The 24,659-nt window shown below is 39.5% G+C and overlaps 2 protein-coding genes, 1 long non-coding RNA gene and 1 other non-coding gene across 5 annotated transcripts; 1 reads left to right on the top strand and 3 right to left on the bottom strand.

The window, feature by feature from the left end:
* Positions 1-1,780: 1,780 nt before the first annotated feature.
* LOC117830622 lies at positions 1,781-1,894 on the bottom strand. Its single transcript, XR_004634809.1, has one exon. It is a non-coding gene; the product is annotated as a U5 spliceosomal RNA (small nuclear RNA).
* A 2,202-nt stretch (positions 1,895-4,096) lies between these two features.
* LOC117830316 (alpha-N-acetylgalactosaminide alpha-2,6-sialyltransferase 1-like) lies at positions 4,097-10,855 on the bottom strand. 2 transcript variants are annotated; one of them, XM_034708381.1, is made up of 9 exons: positions 10,724-10,855; positions 9,679-9,928; positions 9,271-9,433; positions 8,217-8,379; positions 7,351-7,489; positions 7,164-7,267; positions 5,829-5,912; positions 5,436-5,535; positions 4,097-4,769 (listed from the first exon to the last, which is right to left on the bottom strand). In XM_034708381.1, the coding sequence occupies exons 2-9, from the start codon at positions 9,766-9,768 to the stop codon at positions 4,563-4,565; spliced, it is 1,050 nt and encodes a 349-aa protein (XP_034564272.1). In that variant the 5' UTR covers positions 9,769-9,928; positions 10,724-10,855; the 3' UTR covers positions 4,097-4,562. The 2 variants fall into 2 exon arrangements, with proteins under 2 accessions (XP_034564272.1, XP_034564271.1); XM_034708380.1 differs by lacking the exon at positions 10,724-10,855 and adding an exon at positions 10,100-10,264.
* LOC117830317 lies at positions 10,363-11,033 on the top strand. Its single transcript, XR_004634762.1, has 2 exons — positions 10,363-10,400; positions 10,872-11,033. It is a non-coding gene; the product is annotated as an uncharacterized LOC117830317 (long non-coding RNA).
* Positions 11,034-13,429: 2,396 nt separating this feature from the next.
* On the bottom strand, positions 13,430-24,036 carry LOC117830520 (alpha-N-acetylgalactosaminide alpha-2,6-sialyltransferase 1-like). The gene is made up of 8 exons (XM_034708669.1): positions 23,893-24,036; positions 23,434-23,596; positions 20,590-20,752; positions 17,953-18,091; positions 17,766-17,869; positions 15,425-15,508; positions 15,175-15,274; positions 13,430-13,807 (listed from the first exon to the last, which is right to left on the bottom strand). The coding sequence occupies exons 1-8, from the start codon at positions 24,034-24,036 to the stop codon at positions 13,601-13,603; spliced, it is 1,104 nt and encodes a 367-aa protein (XP_034564560.1). The 3' UTR covers positions 13,430-13,600.
* Positions 24,037-24,659: the final 623 nt, after the last annotated feature.

The raw sequence follows: 24,659 nt of genomic DNA on the forward strand, positions 1-24,659 counted from the left end.
TGACACAGTGTTAAGTGTTCATCAGTGACAGCCTGGGGGAAGAAACTGTTCCTGTGTCTGGATGTTTTTGCCTACAGAGCTCTGTAACCCCGACCGGAGGGGAGGAGTTTGAAAATGGAGTGTCCACGGTGTGAGGGGTCTGCAGAGATGTTACTGGCCCGCTTCCTGGTCCTGGACCTGGATGGAGGTCAGGCTGACTCCAATAATCTTCTCTGCAGACCTGACTGTGCGCTGCAGTCTGTGCCTGTCACGTTTGGAGGCAGAGGGAAACCAAACAGTGATGGCGAGAGACAGGACAGACTGGATGACGGAGGTGTAAAAGATGATGAGCAGTTCTCGGGGCAGGTTGAACTTCATGAGCGTTCTGAGGAAGTACAGCCTCTGCTGTGCCTTCTTCCTGTGGAGCTTTGTAAAAGTGTTTCAGAAAGGCGCCTAGTGCTTTCAGCACACAAGGCCTCAAAATCACTAGCTCGACTCTTCTCTTCTGTTGCCCCTAAATGGTGGAATGAATTGGCCAACTCCATTCGATCTGCAGAGTCCCTCTCTACTTTCAAAACACAGCTAAAGACCCAGCTCTTTAGGAAGCACTATGCACTTAGCTAGACTGTTCTCCACTGTTGTTCCCAGTGGCAGATCGTGTCTTCCAGCTACAGTTGACTCGCACTTTCCTGCTCTACTCTGGGAATCTGTGTTCAGCTCTTGAGTGACCCAGCACTTGGTACTTTGGTCATTATTGTGGGGATGTTAATTGTGGATGACGGTAATGGAAGGTCTTAAATGGTTTGGTTGCTTCATTGCAGATGTTCCTTATTTTGAAAAATAAAAATAAAATAAAAATAAATCCTTATTTACTTTTGTACATTGCCTTTATACTGCTTGGCAGTACCTGCACCCAAATGGACTTGAAGCACTTTGTTACTCTTACTTATCTTTTTTCCTTTTGTCTAGGTCTTTGCTTGTGTTCTTGTTCTCATATGTACGTCGCTTTGCATTAAAGCGTCTGCTAAATGACAATATAAACATGGGGAAATGTTGCTATTGTTTTCGGTGTGCACAATTTAAAAACATCACCCCATACAATGTTACAATGTTACAATGTCATTTAGCAGACGCTTTTATCCAAAGCGATGTACATACGAGAACAAGAACACAAGCAAAGATCTAGACAAGAGGAAACAAGATCAAAAGGAGTAACAAAGTGCTTCAAGTCCATTTGGGAGCAGGTACTGCCAAGCAGTGTAAAGGCAATGCACAAAAATAAGGATACATTTTTTTTTTTTCAAAACAAGGAACATCTACAATGAAGCAACCAAACAATTTAAGACCTTCCATTATCATCATCAACAATTAACATCACCACAATAATGACCAAAGTACCAAGTGCTGGGTCACTCAAGAGCTGAACACAGATTCCCAGAGTAGAGAAGGACAGTGCGAGTCAATTGTAGCTGGAAGACATGATCTGCCACTGGGGACAACAGTGGAGAACAGTCTAGCTAAGTGCATAGTGCTTCCTAAAGAGCTGGGTCTTTAGCTGTGTTTTGAAAGTAGAGAGGGACTCTGTAGATCGAATGGAGTTGGCCAATTCATTCAACCATTTAGGGGCAACGGAAGAGAAGAGTCGAGCTAGTGATTTTGATTATAAGACCTGATGTGTGCGAAGCACTAGGCGCTTTTCAGAGGCTGAACGTAGCGGGGGAATAGAAACACATGGTACACAGTACACCTACCATAAGTATTTCACGATGTGTAAATTGTTTTATTTTCCACAGTGTTAGGAAGCCCCGCGTGAGCAGGGCATCAAAAAATTGAGATATACTCTTGTTGTTCCTCTCCACGGAAATCTTTAGTAAAAGGCGAAAGATTTATACGATCTGAAGAGAAACAAGAGTGACTGTCGCTTTAACGTTCACAGACCGACCCTATCAACGGAGATATGACTTTAAGTCACGGTCCACTTTGAGTGTACGTACAGACACATTTAAACCACAACAAACACAAATAACAAACACAACAAAACTCCGCAGTCTTTTATCTCGTAAAGCAAACACATTTAATCAGCAATATATGATCATTCATGTTAGCGCGCTAAGCATGATGGGACATTTGGACTTCCGGGTAATCTGGAATCAAAATAAACACATATACACACACACACGGATCGAATGTCTTATGTTTCAAATCGGAAATTAACAAAGATACTTACTGTTTGATCTCGACATTGAAATAAAGCTCAAATAAAGATCATAAAGAGAAGTTCTGCTGGTTTCTAACTTTGCACTATCAAGCAGAGGTACTGTTTCAAATCGATTGACTCCGTCCTCTCGCCGTAGATGACGCATGCAGTAAGCACTGAACGCGATTTTCCATTTATCCACCGGATTCACCCTCTGCACTTTATATTTTCACTATATGAAAATAGTGATATTGATAGTCAGCGAGCTAGCTAACAGTGAACAGTAAGTTAAGCTAACTTAGCTGCTGCATATTTTTGTCACCAGGAGCTGGAGTGGGCTGAAACATTCACATGGAAGTTCTGACAGTTTTTGTCAGCTATGTTTTCTATATTGTTAGTTTTTTTCCCATGTTAAATGTTTAGTTTCTGTCACCCTTTTGTGCACTATTATCCTGAGAGTTGAAGCAGGGTGTTAAATTTAAATGGAGGTGCTGTCTGTGTGTTTGCTGAGAGAGGTGCAGAAAGAAAGAGAATTCCAATGTTACAGCGCCACAAATTCCAACCAGATCTCAACTCAATGTGGAAACCCACCAAGTAAATGAAAAAGGGGTTCTTTGTTTAACAATGTAGAATTAACAGATCAAATTATTAAAGTTTTATTAAAGTAGAAACAATATTATCAAAGTTTTCAAGATAAGTGTTGTGGTGGATAAAGTTCAGCACCAGACTTTTGTTTTTTCTTCATTTTAATCTTCTTGAATTTGGTTTTCTTCTCCATTTATCCTCAATCTGTCCATTGCTAAAGCTCACTGACCAGTGTTTTTATTTATTCCCGTGTTTCAAGACAAGCTCTCTGGTATATCCGTATGAAGTAAACAGGAAAAAGCTTGTTATAGCACTGATAGTACAGCAGAGGGTGTTATTTGCTCAAAAACTGTAAAGGACATGTCTAAAAACTGGAACAAATAAATCTAAATGACAGAGGGTGGATCCCAAAGCTCTTAAGTTTCACCCTCGAATCCACCACTTGCGTCTTAGTCCCTCCCTCCAGAGATGCATGGAGAGATGGAAGGAAATAAAGAGGAGAGAGGAAACGAGAAGATCTGTTTTTAAGAGACATGAGATGTCCTTTCCTTGCGCCACATGAAGCAACATCGGTTCACGATGACGGCCCTTTTTCACATTTTTACTGAAAAATGCATGCAGTGGGCAATTTTTTTTTACATTAATTCACTGGAGGGGCATCAAAAGGGCACATTTGGTGTATTCAATCTAACGAAGAGGAACCCAGAGGGTACTTTTTAACAATTTATCAACTATATGGGCATCCAGAGGGCACTTTGTGTTTTCCACTGTAAGGGCTTCTACATGAACAACCTTAATGGGGTTTCCACTGATAGGGCAACAGAGAAGGCAATTTGTAACGTTTTATCCAATACATAGGAATATAAGAGGGCATTTCGGACATGAGGGCACTGGATGGGGGGTGTCATTGACCCCCCTGAGTTCACCACGAGATCCACCCAATGTTGCTGGTTTTCCTCGCGTTCTATGGTGTCTTTTTTGTTGTATCGTATTGTCTTTTACTTTTTTCCCCTTCTGGTCTGGTGGTGTAGTGCAATTACTTTTAGTTTTTCTCAATACGTCACTGGCCTGATTTGTATAATCTCCAAAGGACTTCAGGCCTCGGTGGTACTGCAGAGAACAACATGCCACAGGAACTATTTAGTTAAGTTTAGTTCCTTTAAGAGTAATTCCTGGAACTAAAATTTCCTGGTACTTATGGTGGGAAAGCACCTTTGATGCTTAGCCTGCCTCAACTCCTGTTGTTACAGATGGTTGTCCAAAAGTTAGGTGGAGTCAGCAATTTCAAAATGGCGAGGGTAATTGATAGGCTCCAAAACAAATGGGTAAAGTCCCAAAGACTATGCCTATGTATCATACAGTCTATGATAAGAACACAACTATTACATCTGTTGTTGTTTGTCATCATGTATGGGGTCTCATGTCTTCAAAAGCGTTTAAGATTTAAAAATATTTTCAGTGTGCTAGGCAAAATCTTACTGATATAATGCAGTCTACTAAAATATTTTTCTATAAATGCTACCTTTTCAAAAGATAAATCCAGTATTTGTCTTACAGAGGTGGAAATAAAACCTACAAAAGGCACATGATATCAGTATTTTCCTTTAAATGATCAACCTTGATAATATGTTTACCACTCCCCATCATAGGAATCCGGCATAAACCAGTTCAAGCCACTAATAATTATAAATAACCAAAACACACAATGTGATCACGACAGTAACACCTCATGCCAAATTAGATTTTCCACCATCGCAGCATAATGCAAATGACCCATTTGTAGATGTTTTCTTTCAAAGTATCAGGGTTTCTTTTGCACTCTTGTCCTTGATCCTGAGTCTGTTCTTTGGTATAGCTTCATAACTTTGGTGTTATGCAGTTTTTTCCATGTATCCTTCTCCAAGTTATAGTCATGGTTGCTAAAGAAAACAACATGGGTTTTGCCAGTCTCAAAATAGTAGTTGTTGTACTTTTTGTAATCTTCTGTCATGAATCCATAGGCCGACACCTGGAAATGACAAAAACAGACGAGAGGAGTGATGAAAAAAAGAAAACTTCAGGTTTGTTAAAAAAGGCTTTCTATTTCAGAAATTGCATCTTACATCTCAAAAAAGTTGAAACCATAGATCTTTCTGGGAGTCCCTGAGCTCCCTTGTCTTGTAGGTTCCTCTGGATTGCTGCTTTAGACGTCCTGCTGCTAAGGACGTGCCAGACTCCAGCTACTACAACTACTGTAATCTGTCTTAATACCATAATCTCTCTCTTTCTGCATCTCCCTCTTTCCAACCCCAACACAGTCGAGACAGGTCTCTGTCTAACATGAGTCTGGTCCTGCTGGAGGTTTCTGCCTGTTAAAGGAAGTTTGTCCTTGCCACTGTAACTTGCTAAATGCTGCAAAGTGCTCTGCTCATGGTGGATTAAGATGAGATCAGACTGAGTCCTGTCTGTAAGATGGTACTGGATCATATCCTGTCTTGATGTTGGGTCTTTGTTAATAATGTTGCACAGAGTACGGTCCAGACCTGCCCTGTTTGTAAAGCGTCTTGGGATAACCTTTGTTGTGATTTGGCGCTATTTAAATAAAGATTGATTGACTCATTGTACTCTGCACACATGTTTACAGAGGATACCTGGATGGTATTTTGAAGAGTATTAGTCATAAGAGATAACTTACGATGTCACATGTATGCAGAGCTGTGAAGATGGCAAATGCTCCATTGGTTGGTCTGACTATCGCCCAGTATCTGGCATTCAGATTACGAGACTTCAAGAACCTGTAAGAAATGAACAATGTTGTATTATCATACAGAAACTTTAAAAAATAAATAGTTAATGAATACAGAGACCTTGGCAGCACCAATCATTAGTTCTGCTCTATATTTAACTTTAGCGCTCTGGTTATATCATCATTGGTGTTAGTACCATCAAACAGTGCACATATTACTCACTACTCTCATTTTTTCCAAAAGTCTTGCTTTTAATGTCACACACATTGAGCAATCAACTTTTTATGATGAACCTTCACCAGAAAAGAAAGTTCTGTGTAAAAATAACAAAGAAGGGTAACCTGTTTTTCGTGTATCTGAGGAAATCCGGGTGCAGAACATAAAAACGTCTCTCATCAAACTGACCACCATAGTACGTCCAAGGCCTGGAGGATTAGAAAAATAAGATCAGATTTAGAAATGGTGGTTATTTCTTCTATCTGTGTGACTGACGGAAGGTCCTGAGACTCTACCATATACTGTATATCTGTGAAGGTTCTCAGTCATCCAAGGTCATGGTAATCCAAAGCTTGATCCGTAAGGAACTAGACTAATGACCCTACTTAGGACCCTTTGTGACACACCCATGACTGTTAGAGGCTTATATCTTCAAGCGCTTCCCCAGTCTGGTCAGAACTGAAGAAGCCTTTCGGAGGAGAGGTGAAACGTCTTCAAGAATTTCTACCAGTCCAGTTGCCTTATGGATCAAGCTTTGCATATACTGTATAGACAAGGAAAAACACATGACAGGTCTCCAAAAGTGAAGCCAAAACATTTGAAGCTCCCCTCGCTGATTGGCTGCAGTATATAGGTCTTAAAGCCTGCCTCCTGTCTGTTTACAGATGGGACAAGGTCAAACTATAAAATCTAAATACATATAAACTTAGCACAAACAGTAAGGAAATGTGTGTTTGGTAGATTAATTCTTCATTGTAACAATGCGTCTTGGCAGTAAATCTTATACTGTTGGAAAGCCTGTTTATTTCCATTTTAAACGGTGCCACATGTTCCTTACAAATTTGGCACCATGTAAAAGGAAAATAAACAAGATGAATATAAATGTTTCTGTAACATGGCTCCATCAGTATGTTTACTTCTCCCAGGATTTTAGTATGAAGTTAGCTGATGCTATACAAAATGGTATAATGCCATGATGGACAGGTCTGTTGATAAATATGACTCCTGGGGCACCAGATTAGCATATATGAGGAGAAACTTTCATCACCATCACCGCTCCCTCTCTCTCTTATTCTCCTCTATCCCTCTTTCAAGACCCATTCGGTCGAGGCATGATGGCTTTCTAACATGAGTCTGATTCTGCCTGAGGTTTCTGCCTGTTAAAAGGAAGTTTTTCCTCGCCACTGTAACTAGCTAAATATTGAGATGCGCAATGCTCATGATGGATAAAGGTGGGGTAAGACTGAGTCTTACCCTGTCTTGAAGTTGGGTCTCTGTTCATAATTTGACGTAGAGTGGTCTAGACCTGCTATGTTTGTAAAAGCATCTTGAGATAGCGTTTGTTGTGATTTGGCGCAATACAAATAAAGATTGATTGATTGATTGAACTGAAGAAATTACAAGATTTACTGCTTGTTTTAGTGCATGCTTTTCTTATTAAGATTTGAGTTGATATTCACCTTGAATTGCGAAATGGGCCAGCGGCAACCCTTTCTCTTTTGAGGAGACCAGTCATCCATTGATAATCCCTCAACCCCTCAGGAATCATCACGTATTTTATTCCCTGCCAAAGCAAGAGGATGACAGATGAGTGCATGAGTTAGAAAACATTACAATGTTGGACTTTTCTCGCAGAAATTTGAATACCTCATCAGCCGGAGCAGACGTGTATCCGTACTTCTTAAATAAATACCTCGACGAAGTCATGGAGTGGGCAGTGTGAACATACACAGATGTTCTGTTTCCAACATCTTCCTCGTGACCTTTAATGACTGCACCGTTCATTCTGTCGCGCAAACACATTCAAATGTGAGAGCTTCCACAGATCAACATGTAATTAAAATGTCTAAAGTTTAAAACCTGATTTACATGATACCCAAAATAATCAGAATCAAAGTTAATCAATGATCAAAGATACAATATACCATCATGGCATTTAGAGTAATTAAGACAAGACTCAAACAGATAGAGGAACTTGAGGTTGGTTCAACACCATATTTGACGTCACACAGTGGTACAGTCGTTACATTAGAAAAAGAAGATGATATACTTCGTTAATATCTGAGAAATTAAACTTTAAATTTTTCCCTCTGGTGTTGATCATGCTACCCACACATATGCTAAATAACACACACATGCACAAAGATGATCCTGTGGACATACACTAATGGAGGAATGTTAGAGTGAGGGGGGCTAGTTGCTCTTTAAACCAAAACACCGGTCAATCTCTGCCATGGCTCATCTTGCCTGAAGTTTAACATTCAGGTGTTTTGAATCTGCTTTCCTATGCTTGTCTCATTCCAATTGTTGAACAAATCCATTCATAATGCAATAAAGCACTGTTAATGCATTAATTCACCCTAGGTCACTGGCCATTTGCATAATCTTCAAGGGACTTCAGGCCGAGATAGAAACACAGCCAACAATGGGCCACAGGCACCATTTAGTCCCTTGAAGAGAAGTTTTTGGAACTTAAAGTTCCTAGTACTACTGGTCGAAAAGTGTTCTCTTACCGGATAACGTAATCATGATCGTCGATCTCTTTCCCCATTTTAGAGCCGTTAAGGATCCCCCCTGTTCCCACCACAGCACAGCGCACACACCCATCACTGCCTGGCTTTCGAACGAATAGTGGCTCTTTTGGAATTGGAATCAACTTCACTGCTTCCATCACATCTGCAAACCAAAACAGAGGCAGAAACAGAAACATGCACACATGATACTCAAATCAGACAGCTTACAACAAGGACCTCAAAAGCATATCGCAAAAGGCCTCCCTCTCTTGGGGTCAATTGTTAATGTTTTTTACAAGTAGTTAAAGTTGACATTATCTGATTTTTGTTTGAAAAAATTGAAATGACAATGCTGCTATGGTGGTGCTACTACAATAAAATTTCTGAATTTCCACATCTTTAATGGCATTGTTGTCAGCCACAGTAGGCAGCTCTTGTGTTTCAGTGTCAGAGCTTTTCTAAATGCTCTTAGAGGATGGGCAACCCTTCAGAAGTCTCCTACACCACCTCAATGCCCACCAGGGGGGGGGCAATGAGGTGGGTGCCTCATGTCCAAAAGAAACCGTGCTGAAGTGCCGTCTTGGATTCCACTGTAGTAGATAAAACATTAAAAATTGCTTTCTCAGATGCTCTTTCAGTGGAAATGGGAAGAAAAAGGGTCCTCTGGGCACCCCAAAAACTCAAAAAAGTACCTTCTGGATCCCCCTCAAATGTATAAAAACTCAAAAAAGTATCCTCTGGAAGCCCCTCAAATGTATAAAAATGCCAAAAAGTGCCCTCTGTATGCCCATGTAGTTAATTATGGTATGCTATGTTCATTTTGTAATATAATCAATGATATATTACTTTGTTCATAATTCAATTTCCCCAACAATTGGTCACATAAATATTCACCAGAATGCAGGAATTAAATGTTAGATGCTTTAAATTTTCTGGGGGAAGACTCCCGGTAGAAGGGGTTTGAAAGGCTGTGCCTTTTTTTTCCACCCCTGCCCCCACAAACAGCCTGAGTACACAATTGGTGTGACAGTATTTGTCTCAAACAGACACTTACCTTTATACTGGTGACCCATAAAACCAAAAGGATTGTTGAAATGTGAGAGGCGGTTCCACTCGCTCATGTTGATGTTGTCTTTATGCATATATAGTCGTATGTTGGGAAGGAAAGCCTTCTTGAACCAATTGTCCTGGTTGTTTCGTGGAGACTGGGCACAAATCTAAAGGGTAGAGTAAAATATGATTTTTATGAAAAAAATCCAGAACATGTGATCTCAAAATGATCTCAGGTTATAAAGAAAGAAAAACTGATTTCTTGAAGGCCCATACCAGATAGAAAAACCCCCCACCAAAGACAAACAATCTAACTTGGCTGATCAGCTCGAGCCATATTTACCAACTCACATAAGACATACAACTAAGACATTTGTCTTTACTCTGTCCCTTCTTATTTTAACACGCTTACCCTCTGTCTCGGCGGAGCATCCTGCTTATAAACATCTTCAAAATCCCAAACAGGAAGCTTCTTATACACACTTATGTTGAGTGGAGGCATGGGCGTCTCAGCATCAGGTGTAGATAATCTCCTTTGATCAGTTTTTGGTTTTGTCACTGGGATTGCTTTAGTAGAATTGACAAGTTTTAGCCCACCTATTATGCTTAAAATATCATCAATATTACAGGCTTCATCTTCATATGTTGAGTGACCAGGCAGGCTGAATGGAAACAAAAACAAAACAAATAATTTGATACAACATCCAAGAGTTAGCAGCATGCACTGGGTTAAAAAACTGTCACATATGTTCTTATGCACATTTCTTTCTGACCGAGTGAGCCTAAAACAAACAAAAATCACATCATGTTTTCTGAATATAAAGACAACTTACGTAATGGTTTCTGATAAAAGTCCCCAAGAAATAAATAAAAACACAAGGGCAAATATGTTCACACAAATCAAAGTAAGAAACCATGAGTTTGAGAGTGCCATCTCTGACAGGCTGAGGCCTAGAGGTTCAATTAAATGAAGAGTGTGTATGCAGGTTACTCCCCTTCCTTGATTTTATACTGTGATGACAAAACAACCTGATATGTCCCTGTCACCAAGAGTGATTGTAGGGCAGGGCTTGTGTGGAGTTTATATATTAAGAGAGGCTCAATAAAGTAAAGAGGGACACACACAGAGCTCAGGTATGTATTGATGAGGAATAAATGGGTAAACAAGCTACTACTGACACTGAAATGATTAAAAGTCATTTTATTTTAGAGGGTCATGAAGGAGAACACACACACCTGGGAGAATGCAAAGTCATTAACACTGAGAAGCAGAAGATTGACAAATTGAAAGAAGCATAAATGGAATTTACAAGATGAAAGCATGATATAGAACTTTTTAAACAAGGAGTCATCAAACCTGGTAGAAAATATTCAGATTCACAGCACACAAGAAGAAGGGCTTCATCTTTTTATTTGATCCTCACTTTCACACAAACGACATGTTTGGCGTTACTTACAGATAATTAGACCAGGAGAAAGATAGAGCACTCCCTCTTCCTCTCTTCACCTTCCTCTAGAGTAATACAAGTACCAAGCGTGGGAATTGTTGTTTAAAACTAGTACATCTAATATGTGATATTTTAATCCTTGTTCTTATACTATAAGATCTGCAGGTAATGAACACCCACTCAGCAGGCTCCACCCTGCTGCTGATTGGATTCAGGACACCTGTGCGGTGGATTGTGGCCAACCTGTTGAAATGTTCTGTGTGTGAAAATGTGAATTAAATATAAAGATGAAAGATGAATAAAGAATCAACCCTCTTTAGTGCTGTGAATGTCTTTCTGCATAGCAATGTGTGTGTTCACTTCGGAGAGCCCTTCAGTGTGGACGGACATCAAAACATTGAGTAAACCACAAAAATCTTCATTAAAGGAGAGAAAGATTAATACAATATAAGACTTACAATGGGAGGAAAAACTTCCATTCTATTAAAATAAAAAATACAACATTATTTAAGATGAAAAAAACTTTTTAGTCATTATATTACAGAAAGAGGGAGAAGTTACAGAGTATGAATGTTTTAATTCATTGTGATTTTATCAGTTTAAATGGTTCAAATTCAGACATGTAGTTGTTTCTCTCCCTTATTAAATTTTGCTTCATGCCCCATACTTTATAAATCCATTCTTTGGCTGTGTTTTTTAACACTCTCGTGTCAAAGACAAAACTCTGGTGTTTCAATATAGCGTGAAATAATCTTTGTCATAGCTGTAAAAATGCAGCAGATGGCGCTGTTTGCTTCCATGACGCCTAAAGATGCATCTCAAAAAAAGACTTAGAAAGAAAGTTATTGGAGCTTAAAAGATACTCATTGCTCCTTTCACCTTTAAATTAATCAGATTTTAACCTTTTACTTTAGCTTATATAATGTCATACCATTTAGCTTATATAGATAGTAGGGGTGCAACGATACACAAAATCCACGGTTCGGTTTTTGTCACGTTTCGATACGTTTTCGATACAGAAAAAGAGAAATTCCCAAGGCTTTTTTTTTTAAGTTATAGTTTATTGAAATTGCCAACATTTGTTTCAACTCAAAAGCACAGTTTTTAAATTAAATTAAATGTATCAGTGGGCAGCTACCTGACACGTTCTGCTCTGCATGGGGGGGTTGCGTGTGTTTGTGTGTGTGTGTGTGTGTGTGTGTGTGTGTGTGTGTGTGTGTGTGTGTGTGTGTGTGTGTGTGCAGAGCCATGGGAAGTGGTTTTAAGTTGGGGGTGCTGTAGTAAGAGGTGCAATATTTTTTCTTTTTGCATTTAGGTTACGTATGCAACTTTTAGGCTATAGCGCACATACATTTTATTTTTATTTATTATTTAGTTATTTTAAAATGAACAATTTTTTAAAATTGCTATATTTATTTCTCAAATCTTCCTCAGGCACTACATTTTCAGAAAATAATACAATGAAAATGATTTAAAAAAAACTGATTTATTGTGTTAATTAATGTATTTGTTTCAACTTATTTATGCATTCAGAAAAAAACAGGGGGTGCTGCAGCACCCTCAGCACCCCTACTTCCCACGGATGTGTGTGTGTGTGTGTGTGTGTGTGTGTGTGTGTGTGTGTGTGTGTGTGTGTGTGTGTGTGTGTGTGTGTGTGTGTGTGTGTGTGTGTGTTTGTGAGTCTTTGTGTCTGTCTGTCTGTGTGCGCATCTGCCGTGCGCGATAGAGAGCAGAGGAGAATTGTGAACAACCGTAGAGACAGAAATGACATCCTGTCATGTAAATAAGATAAGTAACATAAGGCTATTTAGTCTGTTAAATAAAAGAACAAGGTATAGACCTGATCCATGAGAGAGGGGAACCTTAAATTACTTCTGCTTTGACTTCCAAGGTGGGGCGGGACCCGGCGGACACTCGTGCTTCCCTCTCGTGCGGGCGCACGCTCACACACACATACGTGAACATATGAACCCAGCAGACTGTCGTATGGTGAAATATATATTTCCATATGAAGCACAGTGAAAACAAACGTGACCAGCGCCTCGTCAGAAGTTGATCAAATAAATATAAAATTGCTTATTGTTCGGTTCATAGGGCGTATCGAACCGTGACCACTGTATCGAACGGTTCAATACAGATACACGTATTGTTGCACCTCGAACCATTCAATGTGAGTTTTTATGTGAGTAGTTACTCACAGATCAGCGCTACTAAAAGATTGATGAATGCAGAAATCTGTGGAAATCTTCATTGCACACAGTTTACACACAAATTCGTGCGGCTCACGTTTCATGAATGAGACCCATTATGTGTAATATTTGAACACTAATGTAGTGTTTTTTCTTTACTTAATAAGCCTCTGATAATTTGTTTTCAAGTTTGGGGTCAAATCACACCAGACAGAAATCCAGTATAGACCAGTTAAGCCACTCATTTAGCAGACACCTGAGCCAGACTGTGTAACGCCATAGAAAAATGTACAGCGTTGCTCCGCCTCTTCCCGTTTTACGGTTCTGAAGCCAAAAAATCCCACTCCTGGGCGCAGCCATTGTGCAGCCAGAGCCTGTGAAGCCACTGTAACAAGCTCCGCCCGACAGCGTAACGTCACATGACGCTGTGTGTCCTTTGAAGTTTCTCTCTACGGCATTCAAATGAATGGGGGAGACGGATTTTTGACCTATACTGCAGCCAGCCACCAGGGGCAGACACTCCGCTGAAAGCTTCACCACCAGCCGAGGGAGCTGTTCCCTTGTGTAACGCACTGTCGTGCAGATTTTGATTCTCCATCATGAAAGCGTAACAAAACGAAGAGTAAAAAAATAATGATTATTATAGCTTTTCTTCCACCTAAACTTTTTGTAATGTAACATCTCTCTTCTTTAAGTATCAGAGTTTCTTCTGCTTCTCTGTTCCTGTTTCTGAGTCAATTCTTTGATATAGCCTCATTATTTTGGTGTCGTGTAGTTTTTTCCATGTATTCTTCTCCAAGATGTAATCATGGTTGGCATAAAAAATAACATGGGTTTTCCCAGTCTCAAAATAGTAGTTGTTGTACTTCATGTAATCTTCTGTCATGAATCCATACGCAGACACCTGGGAATGACAAAGAACAGGGACACTGAGAAAAATGTCAAGATTTGTTAGAAGAAAAAATTCCAATATTAAGCAAAAATAATGAAGCAGACCCTCTGATAACCTCCCAAAACAGAACTACAAACTGTTGTTTTACATAGTTTTTTGTTTTAACTGCCTGCTGACTACAGCTTTAAGGATGAGCGTGAGAATATGAATGTTCTCATCTCAGTCAGCAGGAAAGAAAGATATAAACAAATTGATTCAGTTTAGAGTGAATGTTTGAAGGATACCTACAGGTGGTTCTTAAAGAGTTTCATGGTGCGTCCACAACAAGTGGTCCGGTTTGGTTGATAACCTTGATCTTGCTTGTTTAAATTATAGGCTTTTAAACAATGGGTTTATAACAAAACAAGTGTTACCCTTACAAAGTGTGAGGGGAAAGCTGTAGATTAGATTTTTATTAGCTAGCTAGCTAGTTGTTAGATGGTTGTTAGCCTTGATGCTAGCAAAAAAATCCAGTTGGGGTTGGTCGTCACATTCTCTTTGGGGTTGGTTGTCACATGTAACAACCAACTCCTATGTTGGCAAAATCATGCATGGTGAAATTAGTTGGAGTGCGCAGACCCTACATTTGCCATCACTGTAACTCAGACAGTGACTGCATGTAGCCTAGTTGAGTAGACCGTTATTGTTTGGCCTATTTATTTTGTTCTTTATGTTGTTATATAGGCTGGACTAAAGATGTGTTTCCTGTTCATGGTCCTTGCTCATTTTATGTTAAAATGCATTAAGTTATGTAGGCCTATCAAATGTCAGTGCAATTAAACTTTCAAATGTAGTTCTTCCTTCTTGTCTTTTTTAAAAGATTTTTCCCATTTAAATACAATTGTGACAACCAACCCCATAGTGTGTGACAACCATCCCCGTGATGGGGTTGGTTGTCACAATGTGTCAGAGTGTCTTTGATAATTAATTGCCTCTTTGTTACAATGAGTTGGAAAATGAGAGGGATACACATTTCAAGCCAACACCTTAAGCTTCAATGTAATGTAGGAATGACTATTGAAAGATGTTTTGATGATGAGCAATCATCAAAACAGTAAAAAGTGTGACAACCAACCCTGTTCTCCCCTACTTAATTTTGTCTCAGTCCCCTCCTCTCCTCAATACAGATTTAGTGTGTCTAACTACATGTTGAGGGTTGGACTGGTATGCTTGGTACACCAACAGAGGGGTACTGAAAAAATAGGACAGTATGGATCAGTTCTTTTGGTACCTTTTGTACCCTTTGATAGTGGAAAACCCAACAATACCGTACAGCATCGAAATGGACCTAACTGGAACACTTGGTGGAAATGCAGCTTAAGTAATACAAGATATCTTACAATGTCACATGTATGCAGAGCCATGAAGATAGCAAATGCTCCGTTGGTTGGTCTGACCATCGCCCAGAAGTTTTTTTCCAGATTGGGAGACTTCATGAACCTGTAGGCAATGAACAGTATGGTAATATCACACACAATATAAAGAAAACAGGGGTAAACAACCAAACAATGTAATAGTTTTCATGTTGGACACCGTGGGTTAATAGAAACCAGGAAAAGAAAGTGCTTGGTGAAAGTATGAAAGATTAACCTGTTTCGCGCGTATCTGAGAAAGTCTGGGTGCAGAACATAAAAGCGTCCCTCATCAAACTGACCACTGTAATACGTCCATGGCCTGAGAAATGAGAAACAGACAGTGACAGTTATTTCCTGTATCTGATCTTCATTTTGTTAATTTTAATAGAAATGAAAGCTCCCCAACTGTGAAGCCAAGATATTTTGCCCCACTGCTGGCTGCCTGCAATATAGGTCAAAGAGCATACCTCCTCCATGTTGACAAATGGAGCAACTGGCAAATATAGTCAAGAAAATGTATTTATTATTTGTCCTTATGATTCTCATCATGCTTATTTGGGCCCAGATGTTTGGGTCTACACTAAAGAGCTCTTACGCACATTTGAGTGTTGAAATGTCATTGCAAAATGATTGGATATTGGTCAGCGTCTCTCTCCTTTCTAAAGCTTGATTTATACCTCTGCAACGAACCGACGGCATAACCTACACACGTAGGTCTGAGTAGCTCCTGTGCCTACGCAGAAGCTGACGTACGTAGCCGACATGCACCTCCTCCAAACGGGCCGCAAGCCCTGTGATTGGTCCGCTTGGCAGCACTGTATTTCCCGCATTTACAGCACTTCCAGGATCCCCGCACATCGTCCGTGTATTTCATCTCCTCCAACATCTCCTCTCTATTCTTCCTTGTAATCATTGCTGTATTATAAACAGCAACATGTATCAGCTGTAATTAACATAATACGACCTAAATCACTGTGAGAAAGCAAACAGAATGTTGCAAGGCCAGAAACAGGCGACCCGATTATCAGAGAGACCACACTCTGGAGATGTTACACCAAACCCCAGAAAAGGCTGCCTTCAAGTTGCCAGGATATGACACCATGGTGCCATCAGAGCCGGACTTTGCCCAGGTCAGACTTGTAGCCATGCAAAAGGGGTTGGAATGCTGAAGAGACAGCTGCCCAAGTGGTCCTGTCCCTGGAGTGCAAGGTACCACAAGTGTTATTGAATCTGATGCCAGACCAACGGCAGGTAGCAGCACTGGAGAACACTTGGGGCATCAATCCACAGGAGCTTAAGTGGCAGATGAGGACTTCTATGCTAAAGGGGGGGAACCTGCTCTGATCCAACATCTTGTCAAGAGCTAACCCTGAATGCCATGTCTCCAGGGCTTCACACCAACATGACTAAAGGGGCATTTCACATCAAATCACAATGATATTATTAGTTCTGCAATATATATTTCTATGAATGTGGTAAGATAATGGCAATTTGCAAGGCCTCCCATAGGAAAATAAATTTAGAGAAGAGATCTCATTCTTGCCTCCAGAAAAAAAGTTTCAAAAAGTCTCAGCTTAGTCTCCCTTTCAGTTCAGAAAGAGATCTGGTCAAAATCTGAAATGATTCTCAGGTATTTCTCAAGTGTTGTGACTCATTTTGAGCTCAGGTGGAGAAATCAGGGAGCTCTCTCAATTGTCTCAATCTAACCTCATCCATTTGTTTTTGTCAGACTCAGTTTTTGTGTCTCAAGTTGAGCTCAGATGGAGCAAAGAAAGAGCCTGAGCTCATCTTTTCATGAACATTTATAGTGCCCTGCAAAATTAAGATTTCAATGTAATTGTCCAAAAACTTACAATTCTCATTAAAACATTTGAACCACTTGCAAGATCAGCTATTTAGATGTCAAATGATCTCTTCTTTGACTTCACACTATGGTCCTTCCTTTATAAGTCTGTTTGGAACAAAACAACTTCACAAAGATTTAGTGGATTTGAGATAAATTGCAAAAGATAGAGATTTCATACCAGGTATGACAGACGATTTATTTAAAATATGGGCCGCAAAAGGGCTGACCAGATTTAGCCAGATTATTACAATTAAAGGGGTGGATTCTTTTGGGCACTGGTGGCCTAGCGGTCTAAGCGCCCCACATGCAGAGGCTACAGTCCTCATCACAGGGTCGATTCCCAGCCAGTCGACCATTTCCTGCATGTCTTCCCCTGCCCTCTACTCCCCACATTTCCTGTCTCTCTTCAGCTGTCTTGTCATATAAAGGCAAAAGGCCAAAAATATATTCTACAAAAGAGAAGAAAATTAGCCATTGATGAGGTCTCTCATTTAAGTCTCAAATAAGACTCATGTCATGGTCTCAACTATTTCTCCTAGTGAATTTAGGAGAACCGAATGAGAACAATTTGAAACTTGAATGAGGCTGAAGTAAGAATCTCAATTTTGTCTCCGGAGACTTAAAAGAGAAAGCTTTGAGCAGCAAAATTTTCCTCTGGGCTAATCCCTATTTTCCGAAGATTAGCTGCACTCATGTTTTGGTGTGCATGTTCTTCTGAGTTCATATTCACCGTGACTTGCGATATTGGCCAGCAGCAACCCTTTCTCTTTTAAGGAGACCAGTCATCCACTGAAAATCCCTCAACCCCTCAGGAATCATCACGTATTTTATTCCCTGTCAAAGCAAGAGTTTGAGGAATGAGTACATGAGTTAGAAAATAGTACAACGTCAGACTTTTCTCATAGAAGTTTGAATACCTCATCAGCCGGGGCAGACTTGTATCCGTACTTCTTGAAGAAATACCCTGATGCTGTGATGGCATGGGCTGTGTGAACATACACAGATGTTCTATTTCCAACATCTTCCTCATGACCTTTAATGAGTGCACCGTTCATCCTGTTACACAAAAACATTCAGATGTAAGAGCTTCCACCACAGATCAACATGTAATTAAATGTCCCTAGTGAAATTCTGGTTAGCCTACTCTCTTGACACAGGTTGACTTTCAAGCAGAGAAAATATCAAGCAGTACCATACTCCCAATTTTATTTTTAAATTGCTCCCTAAATGCCTTTAATGCTTATTTTTACAAGTGAAAGTATAAAAAAACATTCAGTTGCAGTTACAACCCCAATTCCAAAGAAGTTGGGTGTGTGGGCTGTAAAATGTTGATAAAAACAGATTTTGGTGGTTTTCAAATCACTCAAACCCACTGTTTGATTGAAAGTAGTTCAAAGACAACATACCTTATGTTGAAACTGATTTTTTTTATATTATTAAAATATATGCTGTGATGCTAGAAACACATTTCAACAAAGTTTGGGCAAGAAAAATGAAATAATGAAGAGGTCGTATAACGCCAAAAAAAATAATACCTCAGATGAACATCTTTTTATGCAAGACTTGGTGACAATGCTCTAAGGTCCTTTCTTAATCCAAAACATGGAATTTCATTCTTTTGAATGTCTTTTAGAATTTTCAGTTGTCTTTGTACACAATATGTGACGGAAACTTATAGCACAAAGTGTTAAATGTGGACTAGGCTATGTTTGGGCCCTCAAGTATGACCTATTTTTAAAAGCAGGCTTTCTGCAGGACTCATACATGAGGACAGCTACGATTTTATTTTTACTTGATATCTCTAAGATACTTCTTTGAGCCCATATTGACAGGAAAAAGACCCCCAAAGAAATCAGGTCAAGGTATTAAATAAGATTTAAACTTTCTATTTAGAAATCTTGTGATAAAATGTTAAAATGTAGAGGGTAAGGTACTCTATCATAACTCAAGCTTGAGTGATATGTGTCATTCCTTGTCATAAAACATGGAAAGTCCAAAGTCCATGTTTTATCAGATCCATAAGTGACCCTTGTGTTGCACTGATTATCTCAAGTCAAGTCAAGTGAGGTTTATTTATAGAGCACATTTAAAACAACCACTAGATGACTTGTTGCCAACAGTAAAGGTGCCGCAGTACAAGTGCTTTCATATGTTAAACAAAATATCAACTTTGTTTGGTTAGTTCAGTAGCTTCTAAGTTGATTCTACAGCCTGCAGGCTTCCTAAAATGACAAGAGTTTAAGATTGTAAAGCAACCTGTTTAAAAAAAAACATTTCACTTGCAGTTTTTTCAGTCAACTAGTCGACACGCGAAGATTGAAATGATTTCCAGTTAACATTAAAAAGCATCCAATCATGTGGCCTCCCCACCAAAGTATATTGTCTTAGCAAATACAGAGAACAAGTCCCCTTTATATCCATACCATAAGACGGATGTGAAGAAAAGATATTAAGAATGACCAAATGAAAACAGTTTTGTTTGCTCTTTTCTCCTCTCTTCACTCATGAAAATGGGGAGGGGGGTGTAGGGGTTGGATGAGGTAAGGCATACAGGCTAACCAAGTAGAGCTGTTCGCTGTTCAACATGAACCTGGTTCTCCAGTTGCACACATAGGTTAAGTGTTGCCAGTCAAAGTATTTTAACAGTGTACCAAATCTGCTGGATGTTAATCAGTCCAACTGCAGGCCATCAAGATCCTTGACAAAGTTCATAAAACCATCCCAAGTGCTATGGAAGTTCTGGAGGGCGCCATTTACACTGTATCGGATCTTTTCCAACTGAAGACTAGACATTATATTACGGACGAGATGAGTGTGGGTGGGTGGAGCAGCATTCTTGCAGTTCAGCAATATCAACCGTCGTGCCAATAGGGAAGAGAACGCAAGAGCTTTTCTCTGTTTGGTAGTTGTGGTTATGTTTGCTGGGGGTACACCAAAGATAGCAGTGAGGGGGCAGAGGGGAATATTTTTCTTAAATATTTTAGAGAACAAATTAAAGAAGGAGGACCAAAATTGATCTAGTTCTGAGCATCCCCAAAACATGTGGTAAAGTGTTGGAGGCACTATTTTGCATCGATAGCAGTGAGGGTCTATGTTAGGGTACAGTTTAGCCAGGGCAGAGTTACAGTAATGAAGACGATGCAGGACTTTGAACTGGATCAGACTGTGACGCGCACATATAGATGAACAGTGTACATTTTTAGGGGCTGTGTCCCAAACATTATCCCCAATGCCGAAACCAAGCTCCCCTTCCCAGCGTTGTTTAATGATATCTAGAGACGGGGAATTAATGGAAATACTATATTCATATATTTTAGCAATCCTCCTTCTTTGAGATTTTAGACACAGGGTTATGATATGGTCAAGGTGAGTCTCAGGTGGGCAGGATGGAAATTAAGCGTATAATTTTGTCTTGAGATACCATATGATATGGATTGGCACCATACAAACAAAAATGTATTGATTGAATTGAAGTGGTTTGAAACCCTTTTTTCCCAGTAATATACATCCTAACAAGCACAACTGGTAGAAATTGTTCTCTTCTTTTGTCTTACCGGATAATGTAATCATGACCGTCGATCTCTTTTCCCATTTTAGAGCCATTTAGGATCCCCCCTGTGCCCACCACAGCACAGCGCACACACCCATCACTGCCTGGCTTTGCAATGAAAAGGGGCTCTTTTGGCTTTGGAATCAACTTCACCGCTTCCATCACATCTGCAACCAAAAACAGACACAAAACAAAACAAAACAAAACTCACTGACATTTATAAAACAGCTTCTAATTAGATCGCTCACTCTCACTTCTCTAATAGCATCGTTGTCAGCAGCAGAAGGCCGTTCTTCTTCTTTTGCTTTTACATTTTATTCAACATATTTTAAGCTCTACAAGTATGTGAACACTACAAACTCAGCATAAATCAATGATTGTGCGCATCTTGGAGCATTTGGCAGTTAAAGAGGCAGGTATTTTTTTGTCAGTAGGTGGTGGAGACCAAAAGTGGAGCTAAAACTGAATTACTTTTGGACTGAAATTTTAAGGCTGGCCACAAAGCACAACTGTAGACTAAAGATAAATTAAGTCTGCAAATGTTGGTTGCATCAATTACAATGCCATCAAGATTAAAACCTACTGTTATTTGGGGTCAGCTGGTGTCAGCTGAACTAACTGCATGCAAAATTTGTACATGTAATGGCATTATAAAGGAGGGATGTTCCGAAGTGACACATTTTTTTAAAGGTAATTCAAATTTTGACTAACTGACACGTCCAATGCTAAAAAAATTAAGAGAAAACACAGGATCACAGAGTCCGTGGTTAAATGATATCACTGAATGTGGCTAATGTTAGCAGAGCTAGCAGCACCAGCCTTCGGTCCTCCCTACATGTTCACATCCACAAGCCTGTGATTGTTGGCCTACATCATTAAATGTTAAGTTTAACCGACTAGTAATTCTAGTGTCGTAATCGTGTAGTCGACTGAACACACATCCCTATTATAAAGTTATAATGGGAAAAAAATAGAAAACTGTTGTGTTATGATATAAAGATTGTTGTTGTCAAGTGGATGAATGTAAATCAGATTGGTCTCTTTTTAGCTCTGATTTTGGTCCCCACCACATTCAAAGGGAAGTGTCTGGCTCTTATGCTGCTTGCTAAAAGCAACGTCTTTCACCTGAACTGGGTTGGTTGTCACACGGGTTGGTTCGCACACTCGTTATAACTCGCCACCAGAGGGCACTGTCTCTCAAATTGAGGTATGGACATTTCCAGAATTAGGATCAGAGCTCACCTACATAGTCCTCTCTTGAGTAAGACAGCTGAACTTGAGGTGAGAGGACTTTTTGTGTTTTTCATGTCAAATTGTAAATATTCAGCTTCTCAGTATTTTTCTTCTAGGCTTTTAAACGATGGGTTTATAACAAAACAAGTGTTACCCTTACAAAGTGTGAGGGGAAAGCTATAGTTTAGATTTTTATTAGCTAGCTAAGTAGTTGTTAGATGGTTGTTAGCCTTGATGCTAGCAAAAAAAATCCAGTTGTGGTTGGTCGTCACATTCTCTTTAGGGTTGGTTGTCCCATGTAACAACCAACCCCTATGTTGGCAAAATCATGCATGGTGAAATGAGTTGGAGTGTGCAGACCCTACATTTGCCCTCACTGTAACTCAGAAAGTGACTGCATGTAGCCTGGTTGAGTAGGCCATTATTGTGAGGCCTATTTGTTTTGTTCTTTATGTTGTTATATAGGCTGACCTAAAGATGTGTTTCCTGTTCATGGTCCTTGCTCATTTTATGTTAAAATGCATTAAGTTATGTAGGCCTTTCAAATGTCAGTGCAATTAAACTTTCAAATTTAGTTCTGCCTTCTTATCTTTTTAAAAAGATTTTTCCCATTGAAACACCATTGTGACAACCAACCCCATAGTGTGTGACAACCAACCCTGTCATGGGGTTGGTTGTCACAATGTGACAGAGTGTCTTTGATAGTTATTTGCCTCTTTGTTACAATGAGTTGGAAATGAGAGGGATACACATTTCAAGCCAACACCTTAAGCTACAATTTAATGTAGGAATGACTATTGAAAGATGTTTTGATGATGAGCAATCATCAAAACAGTAAAAAGTGTGACAACCAACCCCGTTCTCCCCTACTTTTTAACCCTCCTGTTATGTTGCTGGTCACATTGACCCTTTTGAATGTCTAATTTAGGCAGTATATTTTATATATGTATAAAAAAATAAAAATATGACATAAAATAAACAAAAAACTACGTCAAGTTAAATTTATGTATTTATATTTCGGTCTTTCCAATGTACATTAAAAAAGTTTTAACATGAATTTCAATGAAAAAGAGTGAGTTATCCTCATTGAACCATGATCTGTGAGAATTAAGGAACACCAATGGACCACATCTTGATTTAAATGGTTAGTAATGGAGTTAAAAATTAGATTTTAAAAAATGTGTACAGGGATTTTTTGGGGTTCTTCTGACACTTTTGGATAATTGAATATGCCCCTTGTCAAATTGACCCAGGAACATTATTGCTGTTCCAGAGAAACGAACATAACAGGAGGGTTAAATGAAGGTTTCTTGCTGTGTGAAAGTTGTTAGACCCACGTTTTTTTGCAGAACCATCATCTCCAACATAAAAATTATTTTCTTGCCAAATGTGATAAAATTCCTTATCAAGCTGCTGCTATCCTGTAGAACAGGCGTTTTTGAAGTGGCAAAAGCTTTAAAAAGTAAATGTCAAAGTTTTGGTGAAGTAAAAGTAACCAAAAGGAGGAGCTGTTTGGCACCAGAAGATGGTAGAAAACAGATATCTGTATTTTAAGTTAATACTTAGTTACTAAACAGTGTTATATAGTGTGCATGTGTCTCAAACAGGCACTTACCTTTATACTGGAAACCCATAAAACCAAAAGGATTGTTGAAGTGTGAGAGGCGGTTCCACTCGCTCATGTTGATGTTGTCTTTATGCATATATAGTCGTATGTTGGGAAGAAAAGCCTTCTTGAAGCTCTCATCCTGGGAGTTTCGCAGAGACTGAGCACAAGTCTACGGTGTAGAATAAAATATTGATTTATGAAACAACAAAAAAGTAAAACATTAGATTTCAACCACATACACCTGACTGAAACTATGAGTTTAGAGAAGACCCAACACAAGTTAAAAAACAGCCTGTAAAATCACAGGAAGTACATTGATCAAGTGTCAAAGAATGCAGAAACAGAAAATCACACCACAGACAAACAACTGAACTCTCTGCTGATCAGCTAGAGCCATGATTATCTACTCCCACACTGTTAAGCCATTTCTCATTACACTCTCCTATCTTGTTCTAACATGCTTACTTTCTGCTTGGGTGGAGCATCTTGGTTATAAATGTCTTCAAAATCCCAAATGGGAAGCTTCTTGAAAGCAGATCTGTTGAGAGGAGGCATGGGCGTCTCAGTCTCAGGTGTGGAGACTCCCTTTGGATCATTTCTTGTCTTCATCACTGGGCTTTTTTTTGTAGAATCAGCTATTTGAACCCTGTGTGTTGTGGTAAACACATCAGGTGTGGGAGTGGAGTTTCTCTCTGTATCCCACATCTTAAATATGCTGTCAAAAACAAAGCCTCCATCTCTGGGACCGTATCCTTGGAAAGCAGACCAGCTGAATTGGGAATTTAAAAATATGGGTGGAAAATTCAAGAATTGGCAACAAACACACTGGGTTTCAATACTTACCTGATCTGTATAGACACTAGTATCTGACAGAATTTGTATTAAAAGTACAAATCAGCTGAAAAGGTTAAATGTTCACTCAAAATAAAGTCAACTTACCTGATGCTTTCTGATAAAAATACCCAAGAAATACTAAAAAGTATGATGGCAAATATGATCACACCATGCAAATTCAAAATCCTGGGGGTGTGGAGCACCATACCTAATAACCAGAGGCTTAGGGGTTCAATTAAAAGCAAAGTGTCTTTGAGGTTTTCTCTCCCTCCTTGATCTAATATCCTAGTGATAGTCACCTGACGTGTACCTGTCACCAAGAGAGGTTGTTGGGCAGGGCTTCAGTGCAGTTTACCGGTACAGAGTGACTGATAAAGAGGGAGCTGCACACACACAAA

The sequence above is a fragment of the Notolabrus celidotus genome, chromosome 18 (assembly GCF_009762535.1).
Source record: "Notolabrus celidotus isolate fNotCel1 chromosome 18, fNotCel1.pri, whole genome shotgun sequence".
Lineage (NCBI taxonomy): Eukaryota > Metazoa > Chordata > Actinopteri > Labriformes > Labridae > Notolabrus > Notolabrus celidotus.